At 47.5% G+C, this 10,053-nt stretch overlaps 1 protein-coding gene across 2 annotated transcripts in view; it reads left to right on the top strand.

The window, feature by feature from the left end:
- The first annotated feature begins 7,680 nt into the window (after positions 1-7,680).
- Positions 7,681-10,053, top strand: part of LOC122396186 (protein kinase C-binding protein NELL1-like) — a 68,785-nt gene continuing 66,412 nt past the window's right edge. For both annotated transcript variants that reach the window (XM_043394365.1, XM_043394364.1), the window contains exon 1: positions 7,681-9,150. In XM_043394365.1, the coding sequence (XP_043250300.1) occupies positions 8,829-9,150 (322 nt within the window). In that variant the 5' untranslated portion in view covers positions 7,681-8,828. The remainder of the gene's footprint in view (positions 9,151-10,053) is intronic.

The following is a 10,053-nucleotide window of genomic DNA, read 5'->3' as shown; positions in this document are numbered from 1 at the left end:
ACTTCGTACATTTGTGACCGTGGTTGTGACATATTGATCCTCCGTACCGACTACGGCGATCCTCTATTTATCTCGGTCCCGTACTAGCTTCTACGGCGCCGTTTGTGTGGACATATTTTCATTTGTCCTTTAGTTTGTCTTTTCCGTACGGCCGGCATTCTTTTCACCAACAATTCCAACAAGGAACGAACAATGGTGCATAGTGTGTTTAGCTGGAGTTAACGAAGAACGGGACAGAAACCTTTTCCTAACAAACTGGCAACTCCGAAGACCCGTTTATTCGAAAAATATTTTATTGTCCGTATCGGCACGGGTTCAGCAGATTCAGTAATACGTAAGAATTATTTTACGGTATATTTACGATATTATGAGAACTTGGCAATGATTTTCGTTAAGTGTAAACGGCATTTGAATCGATTCATTTCAAAATGGCGCGTTGAATTTTGAACGATTGCTTTTCTCCGAACTACAAAGCCGTGCATTAGAAGTTAGGTGCGTCTTAATTTTGACTCGGTAACCGAAACATCGACGTTATCGACCGTTTTGCGCGACAACTTTTTCTGCGGTTATTTGGAAACGATAGCGTTCGTATTGAGAACACGGCTCCGACAGGCGACAAAGAATCGTTAAACGATATTGATCGAACAATTTCGCCGGCATTGATAAGGCGTACGGGACATTTAACTTGATTAACCGCGGTATATAATTACTTTAACACGATTGGCAAGATTTTTCGCGTAGATGTACGTACTTAGTTCTGGCAGACAGCCTGTCAGACTAATTCCCAGTTATCGATTCCACGCATACGTGGAAACGCACCGTTGTGTTGCATTCGTAGGGTGGGTGAACTGTGTATTTCTTACACACCAGTTCGCCAAAATATGTTACGGAAAACTGCGACCGCAATAAAGATTCCTTATCATTCCAATTTCCAAACGTCTAACGCAAATCACCTAATACGAGTTCTACCAACTTTCTACGCAATTTCCACGAACGAGTTCGCTTGAAATTTTAAGTATTATTCCTTGACTGCGTCGAATACAGAATAGGTTAGAACTGAATATCTTAGAAACCTACTATATGTTGCATAATCCGAATTAGTCGGAAATTTTTATTTTTCCGTTCGAAGGTAACCTTAATCTCATTTAATTAACTATAGTATTTCAAAAAATACTAAATACTCGAATATATTTTTTGAAGAGCGATTTACTTCGATTGAAATAAGAGTTGATATTTATTTATGAACAAAAGCAATGGATATTTATTTTCTCCTAATGATCAAGATCACAGGTTTGTGACCTGTTTTCGAGGTTCCCCAGGGGCCACTAAATTTCATACAGCATTAAATGGTGACTGATAGAGTAGTTGCCCTTAATAGCGTGGCCCGCGCACGGCCATCGAAGAATTCGCGATCCCAGTTCGGCGGCCAAATTTTGGAGATCGTCCTTGTGTGCCGACGACGATCTAGCCCCCGGCTGTGCACGTACCAGGGTCGTATTATACACACGATACACCTATAATTGCACGTAGGGCAGCTTCGTCGTAACGCTTCGTGGATCGATAACTGGGAAATGGCCGGAAGCCAAGTCCGGCGACGTCGTTTCGAGTTTTGCCGTTGTCACCGTATGGGACCTAACCCCTTTCTTGAATGTCCCACTTGTATCGGTCACCCCCCCCCCCCTTCCCCCCACCAGTAACGCTAAGCCCCCTTCTTTTCGACTTTCGTTTCTTTCTAGCCGCGAGATTCTCGCTTTTCTTGCCCCTCTTTCTTCATCCTTGCGGGATGAATGAAGGGGCCGACATTAAAGACACTAGATCCGTGCTTCGTGTGTTCTTGCATGCGCGCATGCAAGGTCCACCCACCCCTTAACACGAAGCGTTCCTTTAAGGGGACCGTCTGGCTGGATACGAACGAAATATAAGGTATCAAGCAGGAGCTAATGCCGGGAGGGGTCTTTGATCAATATTAAGTTTTAATGTAATGCCCTCCGTGAGTCGAGAACCCGGCAGTTTCATTAATCTTCACATCAATCTTTGTACGTATCTTCTTAATCACCGGTAACGATGTTCCTTGAGACCGTTTTCGATTTTTGATCAAGTTATTAAATCAAATCTTGTCGGATAGCGAAGCAACAGATTGGTCCAATTTTTTTTTTCCAGTGTTTAAACATAAGAATTTCCATTAGTCTGTATTTTTACGAAAAGGGGGCTACCTTGAGGCACGATATAGCTGCTTGTTATTAATTATGACAGTCGAATGTGGGTTTAGGGACAGAAGTTTTTTCACCTGCCCCCCCTCGAGAGAGCCTATTGTTTGTCTTCTTTTATACGTTCAATCATTGATGTTCGAATCGTTATCCGGGTTGCGCAATAGACGCAACGCGGGGTGCCATTTATCCCAGCTTCTTTAAATCCTCAAGGGCAGCTTCGGAAAACAGCCCCGGGGAAACGGCGATATCGAAATATGATGGTGTGTTTAACCAGCAGGGTGCATCGGGGAATAATATACGCATTGTTTCTTTTTTCCCGTCGCTTCGCTCATCGTTTATTTACTACGTTGCAAGGAGGTTACATTTCGTATCGAATCTTTTATTTATAATATTGTGTTAATGTACTGCGAAGGGTGGATCCATCAATTATTTTCTATGACAGCATATAGTGAACTCAGTTTAATTTATGATAAAACTGAACACAGTTCATACGTGGAATCCGTATAGTGATTTGAGGTACAAACTTAGCCACAGGCACGGGCGAAACATCAAAGGTGGCTCTAAGGATCCCCCGACCTTTCTGCTCCGTAGAAAGTAACCGTAACATTCTAAAGAATCCCCCACCTCCCCCCTCTTTCCTCCCGCTTTGTAGGGAGAATTCCTTATCCTGAAGGATCTGAAAGGCGACGGCTGGCCGTGCGAGTAAAAGAAAGGTGGATCGTGGCGCGTGCCACGCGAAGGGTGACCACACGGAGGATCCTTTATTTTGTGGACGATCGTTCGCATGACACGAGCGTCCACGTATTCCTTTCACCGGGAACAATAGGGTCGTGTCCGAAGGACGTATCACCTCACCAGTCGAGGGTAACGGGCATCGTAAATGATCCATGAACGCAGCTGCGTGTGTCTTTCCACGAACTTTCTTCCTTTAATGTGCAAATCGCCTATCTGGCCACTACCGACCGCTACGTTTTCACACCTGAGCTCCTACTACGGCTTACCACCTCGTTTCTTAGTTTGGCTCGCTGCTCTGATCCACCTTTTCATTTTTAGGCCACCACCAAACTCGGCACTCCGACTGCCAAACTGATATTGCAGTTCACCATCTTCTTTCCGAAGCATTACCGAAGTTGCTTCTGGACTGTTGCAGTTCATCCTCTCTACACTTCTGGGCTACTACTGTAGTATACATGTAGTTCACCGACTCACATTTGTTTATTATTGCAGGTATCCTCTTCGCCTCTGAACTACTGCCTTCTGACTTTTGAGCTACCACGTCAATAGTCCATCTTATTTCTGAAGCACAACCGTATTTCACCTCACTTTTTGTGCATCTGAACTACTATTAGAGTCCACCTACTTTCTTTAAAACGACTATTGCAGACCGCCACCTCGGTTCTGAAGTATTGCTGCAGTCCAACCCCTCGCGTCTGAAGTACTACTGCAGTCGACCTCCTCCCTTCTGAAGTATTACCGTGTAGTTCGTCTTCTCACTTCCGAAGTAGACTCGCGAAAGCGAGTAACCCATAGGTAGGTAACTGGTTTAATAAACAATTTGATTTCTTTAAAGATAAATGCGCGCTCCAATCCCCTACTGAAGTTTGTATACCCATCTGTGCCTGTCTTGCCTCCGTCGAATGAATAATGGATGTCTCAGAGACGCGGCAAGACGGCCGATTAAAAATTAACAGCTCAGCGATGGGGTCCGTACGCGGGCATGGGTCTGCCCTAAATATATTTCGTAGGGTTTCAAGGACAAACTAACAACGTCAAGAGAAGACATTGGAGTCGACGTAAACCGTCGGCCATTGTTGGGGACCTACGCCCCTAAGTCTGCTAACACTCCTGACTACGGACATACGGAATTCCCAGTACTCTCCCACCCAAAACATTATCGATTGTTCGTGGGAGAAGATGCCAGCGTACGCGAAGGACCATTCGGAGTGGAAGCATGCGAATGTTGCAATTCCAGAGAGAAAGAAGGGGAAAAGGAGGTATATAGAAGAAGGGGCCCCAGCGCGTCTCGCGGGGACCTGCAACAACAAGTTGCAACCACCTGGCGAGGGGGCAATGCCGGCCACCCAGTGGCCTCCAGGTGCTCCCGAAACCCCCTGTCTCGTCCCGCATGCCTGCTGGTAACATCAACGTCACCGCTGGCCAGGAAGGAACAGCGACAGGGCAGGCTGATCTTCGAAGAGACGCGGCCAGCATCTCTCTCTCCCTCTCTGCGGAGGGCAACGGTATCGTTCTGGAACACGCGCGAATCAACGTTCCAAAATCGATACGTACATCTGCCGCAACGTAGAGTCTATTGACTCCATCGCCGCTGCTACGAGCATCTCCAAGGCGACTCAAGTAAGGAACGCGATGCGTCCTGCTTTCCACATTCCGTTTCCACGAAACTCGATGGCCGGGGTAGCCGTTTGCCCGTGGAACCGACGCGACGCGTCGTCTAATAGGTACCATAGAGTTTCACGGATCGGTGGAATTATTTCCGCGGCGTTACGCGATGTTTGCACAAACGGGCGGACACCCCGAGAACCTCTGGCTCCTCGGGTATCCGCCTTTTCGTTACGCAATGGTTTTTTTGGCTTTTGCTCCGGGTGAAACGGGTGTAGTCAGCAGTTGTACCCAGAACCAACGAACTCGATCGTTCTGACGAAATTCTTATTCGGTTGGAATTGGTTTTTCTTTTTTGTTAGTACCAGTTTTTGTAAATCGAGGTAATTTGTATCGAAGAAAATCATTACGGAGACGTTATTTATATTATTTTAGCGATTCGTCTAGGTTTGGCGAGGGTTGTAAAATCTCTTACGCCCTTGAAAGAGTCGTTTGGATCGAGTTATACTATTTGCTAGAGGTTTCACAAAATACTTATCCAATGAAACTTTTCACATGCATTCCGAAGTGTGTGCCAAGCGAGAGATTCGAGAAAAAGGTGCAGTAAATTTTTATGGGCTGCAGTCAGCCCGAAAGAACGAATTATAGCACGCTGCAGTAATAATGCTTTCGAAAGTATGCGTAACGTGTATCGCTAAATATTGCTGCTGTTACTTTTATGCAATAGGTTTCCTGATATTTCAAGTAGTTTGAGAATAATTTAAATTAATAATTTAAAGATCGAGTAATTTTGTTGATTAATTTTTATCGAACGAATAATGTAAAAGTATGTGTCTTTTCTTCGAAATGTTTGGGTAAGTTTGCTCGACTTCGTGCGCCACCAGTTCCATCATAATTTCTCTATCGATGCACGCTATTAGTTTCCACGATCGATCCGTGTTACTCGACACCGCCGTTCATGGGACACCATTCATGCACTGGACTGTAAAAGAGAATACGTATCCGTTCATCGACGAAGGAAAACGTGAACTCGGGTATACGCTTAAAAAAAAAAAGAAGCGTAGGCAGCAGGGCTGAGACGATTCGAATAATTTAATGTTTAAATTTCAAACAACGACATTAAGTATTTTATAAGTACTTCCATACTCTTTCATATTCGTTTGATAATTTAGATTACGATCCGCCATTTGACATAATAAATAGACGAATATTAGTATTTGTCAAAAAGGCTCTTAGCAAATGACTTTTTTTTCTCGGGGTTCGTTATAAGCCCCATTGTGTACTTTGCGTAATTTAAAATCGCGTGATCGCCCAAGGGTCAACTCCTCGCAGCATGGTAGTTGACCACCTAGAAAATGTTTATTCAAGCACAGTGGTTAGCATCAATGACCACTTGCTCCAACAATTCATCACGTCCATTTTCATCACCGTTAAATAAATATAAATAAAAGTGAGTCAGCATTTTTGTTTGTTTGTATTCTCCCTTGTGCACGAAGGGTCTTCAAACTACTCGAATCTTTATGTTGCAAAGAGTTGATGCGCCGACTGCTAAATTCACGCTGAGTCACAGCAGGCCACGATTTTTTGGGCGCATTTAAAATTTAATAAAACGATTGCATTCGGTCGTACTAACTCGTGTGTACTCGATGCTAATCTAATCTTAACCCTAGAAGAACTGAGCTACGAGTCGTTGCGTTAAAAACTAGGGGGAGGGGAAAGAGCTACTCCTCGAGCTGAACGTTATTCAAAGTTTTATCTGGAAAACGATATTGCATAAAAGTTGTGTTACAGTCAGTAAGGTACTTAAACGCATCGTATGTCTAATAAGAATTGTAATCTTAGGAATGTCTCCGAGTAAAGAGGTCGTGGGACCACTTTTATTTGAGCAGTTCGACCAAGGAGTAAAAATACAGCTACAGTGTTGGAGCCACGTGGGAGTTGGAAAAAAAACAGACATAAATCGAAGGTCGGTACATCTTTCATAAATAATAATTCGCTTATATAGCCTTCATTTTCCTACCCTTCGTAAACTGTGCCCTACGTTATTATATCCACTGTTATTCCAAAACTAAACACCGCAAACACCATCAGAATGGTGATTGTTATTAAAATTAAGATATGTTTCCTTGGAGATTTTGTTATCTATCTCGTAAGAAACTGTGTTCGAGTTAGTGGTAGATCCGAGCGCAAAGGATTAAAAACAACTATAGTAGAAGCGAATATTTAATCGAAAAAAGTATGAATTGTATCGAGTGTGTTAATTTGTCCATGTGGAGATTAATCGAATATTCGAATACAGAAAAATTCGATAAGAATTTCCAAGCCCTAGTAGGTAGGGTAGAACGTCGAGGGAGAGATAAAGAGAGGGGGTAGAAAGCGGGAGGAAGAGGGTAGGCGGTGTTCGTTGATGGCACAGGTCGCGGGGGTGGTTTCGAGACGTCGCGTTGCGGGGCATCGATTTCGGGCCAGGCCGATGGCATCGGCGGGGTATCGAGGGGGTGTCCCGACGTGGTGGCGAGAGCGCGTCGCGGCGCTGCTGCTGCCACTGGCGGCAAGCCGTTTCCCAAAAGCGTCCGTTTAGCTGGCAGAGCCGCTATCGCCTCTGTTCGCAGCACGTCCTCTCCTCGAAGAGAGGATTCGCCACGAAAGCCGCCTGCGCGAGTCTGGGACGTGCTGAGGAACGCGCCACGGAGGTAGCCGAACCAGCACTGCTAGTCGAGCAGTTGCGAGAGGATACCACCTCTAGTATAGACCTGGCCTCTGACTGCTAACTGCCTCCGGTGGCTGACTGGCTGCCGTGACACGGCGCCGTCCCCGCGGCACGCGCGTGTATCGTCGTACCTAGAGTCAGCCAAGCCAGTCTACGTCGAAGTGTCCACGGCGACGGATCAGCCGGCAGGGTCTCGCACGAGACGGTTTCGTAACCGGGGTATTTTAACCAAGGGAGGGACAACGTAACGGCGAACAGGAGAGAAACACTGAAGGATCAGACACCCGTGGAGGATCGTGGTAACGTCTGTACGGGGCGTGCGGCACGAATGCTCGGTGCAGGCGGATGCGCCGGTGCACCAGCTGCAGCTGCCACTGCCGCTACTACCGCCACTGCTACCAGCACAGTGCTGCTACTGCTGCTGCCGCCACCGCTGGTGCTGCTGCCGCTGGCAGAGCCTCGCAGAGGTGTCCACCTCGTGGCAGTCGACACTTCCTACCGGACGGTGGTAGTGTCCAGGCGCGCTGGACACACGAGCCGCAGCCGGTCGCTGCTGCTGCTGCCGTTGTTCATCGAACGTAAGGATTAAGAGAGGCACGGGCCGTGGAAGGAAGAGACGCAGAAAGAAGAAGGTGGTTGGTGACAAGGTGGTGACGGGTTGTTCGGTGGTTGTTCCTCGGCACGAGAAAAAATTCAAGGACGGAGGAAAAGGGGTCTCGGGAAGGAAAGAGTGCGACGAACCCTTTCCTCCCTTTCACGCGGCACACACTCTCGCGCGTATATACTGACGCGCGCGACGTGTCGCCGGTAATATAGCGTGCGCGCTTTCGTTTAGAGGGTTTCCTTCCCTCCGACGTCGACGCGCCGTAGGAGTGCCGGAATACACGCGGTGGCTCCTCTTCAAAAGTCGAGTTTTCGTCGGGGTGAATTTCGTCTGCTTCCTACTACGCACACCTACTGCTCGCCGCGCAGGGAAAGTCTGACACCGGGGGACAGGATTATCGTTTTCTAGGGTCGTCGTCCTGGCCTCCTTCCGTGCTCAGTGTCCAACTACGTACGCGCCTTATTTCCTTTCTATCGTCCGATTAGAAAATAAAGGAAGAGATGAAAACGCCTGTATCCGAGAACAGTAGGAACCGATAACGCGCTCGCGTGTCGCGTACCATAAACAATTCGGTGCGACGTGACGGGCCAACGTTTACCTCCGGGTGAACACGCACGGTCGAATTCCGCGGTTGGGAATTGATCTCAAATACCCCGTCGATAGACGACTCGTGTCGCAAAGAGCGAAGCCAGTGTCTGACCATCCCGCAGTCGGTTCGATCGTCGCACGTACGAAGAGAGTCAACGAGGCAAACGAGAAGTGGTTTCGGGGGTGTGCTGGTGGTATCGGTGGATCTCGACGGCAGGTCGTGGTGATGCCTCGCAGCAGCGGCTCGTCTGGATCGCTGGGTGTCGTAGGTAAGGACGCCGCAGGTGCAGTCCCGGTTACGTACCAGGGTGTTGCGAGAAGGATACGCTGACGAGTGCAGCCCCCGGTGGCACGGCAGTCGTCGCTCCTGCAGGCCATGTATTACGGTCCGGCAATCGACCGTACCGGCAGCAGCTGCAGTGCCAGCGACCTTCAGCAGCCGCGATCACCACGTCGACGCGGCGCTACGACGACCGGCGTCCCCGAGGACGCCGACGCCGACGAGGAACTCCTGTCCCCGCGACAGGAACCGGCATACGTCGTCCTCAACGTTCGACCGAGGCAGCCCACGGATGTCTGCTGCAGCGCCTCCTGTCACGCGGGTCGAAGGCCAGGCAGAAGACGAGCCGGCGGAAATGCGGTTAGGATATTCCTGCTCGCCACTGCCGCTGCCTTCCTCGCACTCGCCGTCTCTCCTGGTAAGTCCTTTCGTTACCCTGCAATTTAATCGACTCCTGTCCTTCGACCCTCGCCTTTACCGATCACGGGTCCTTTTTGGCATGCAGAGCCAGTGTCTGCGTTATCCTTTTGGGTCTCTACTGGCCATAAAATACCTGTTTAGGCGAGGGTTGATTGCCTTGGAAGACTCCGTTTGACTGGCGTTTTAGTTGTCATAGGGTTCGATCAGATTCGAATCCTTTGATTACTCTACGGTTGAGTCCTCTGTGAACAAGTCCTTTGATTGTCACGGAGGTGACTGATTGATATTGGGATCGATCGAATGACTCGGGCCTTTTAATAGTCATAGAGCAGAGTCAACAAGACTCGAGTTCCTTAACCCATCTGCATCAGGAAGCGGAATATTCCGCGCGCTACGTCTCGTTATATCACTGGGCGCGGAACAATCGTTGGCGTTGAGTTACTTATATCACCAAATGCGGAACAATCCGCAAATAATGTGGTAATCGGGGAAAAATGGTTATCGTATCATAGGTGAATGATCATAGAGCTGAGTTTAAACATAGAGTTCTTTAGCTGACTAAAGTCCTTTAATTCTTATAGGGTTGAGTCGAAAGATACGAGTCCTTTACTTAGCATCTAGTCTCCAGGAAACTTGTTTCGATTTCTTAATGACTTTGTTACCAGAATTAGCCTATGATACCCTAGAAATAGACTCTCAACTAACGAGTATCCTACTTCAATACATGCCCTTAAATTTTAGGTGTGAAATAGTAGCGGATCAGAATAAAAAATGCCCCTGACTGAATTCACAATGCGTTTCCTTGATAGTAAGTGAAATAACCTTTTCCACGATTTTTTTTTATCAGTATATCTGAATTCTATTCAGAGGCATTCTCTCCAACCCTCCAGCACAGTGGGTT

This window comes from Colletes gigas, unplaced genomic scaffold (genome assembly GCF_013123115.1).
Source record: "Colletes gigas isolate AHSC1104 unplaced genomic scaffold, ASM1312311v1 Colletes_gigas_Sc00007, whole genome shotgun sequence".
In the NCBI taxonomy this organism is placed as follows: Eukaryota; Metazoa; Arthropoda; class Insecta; order Hymenoptera; family Colletidae; genus Colletes; species Colletes gigas.
This window is presented reverse-complemented; position numbering and strand designations above follow the sequence as displayed.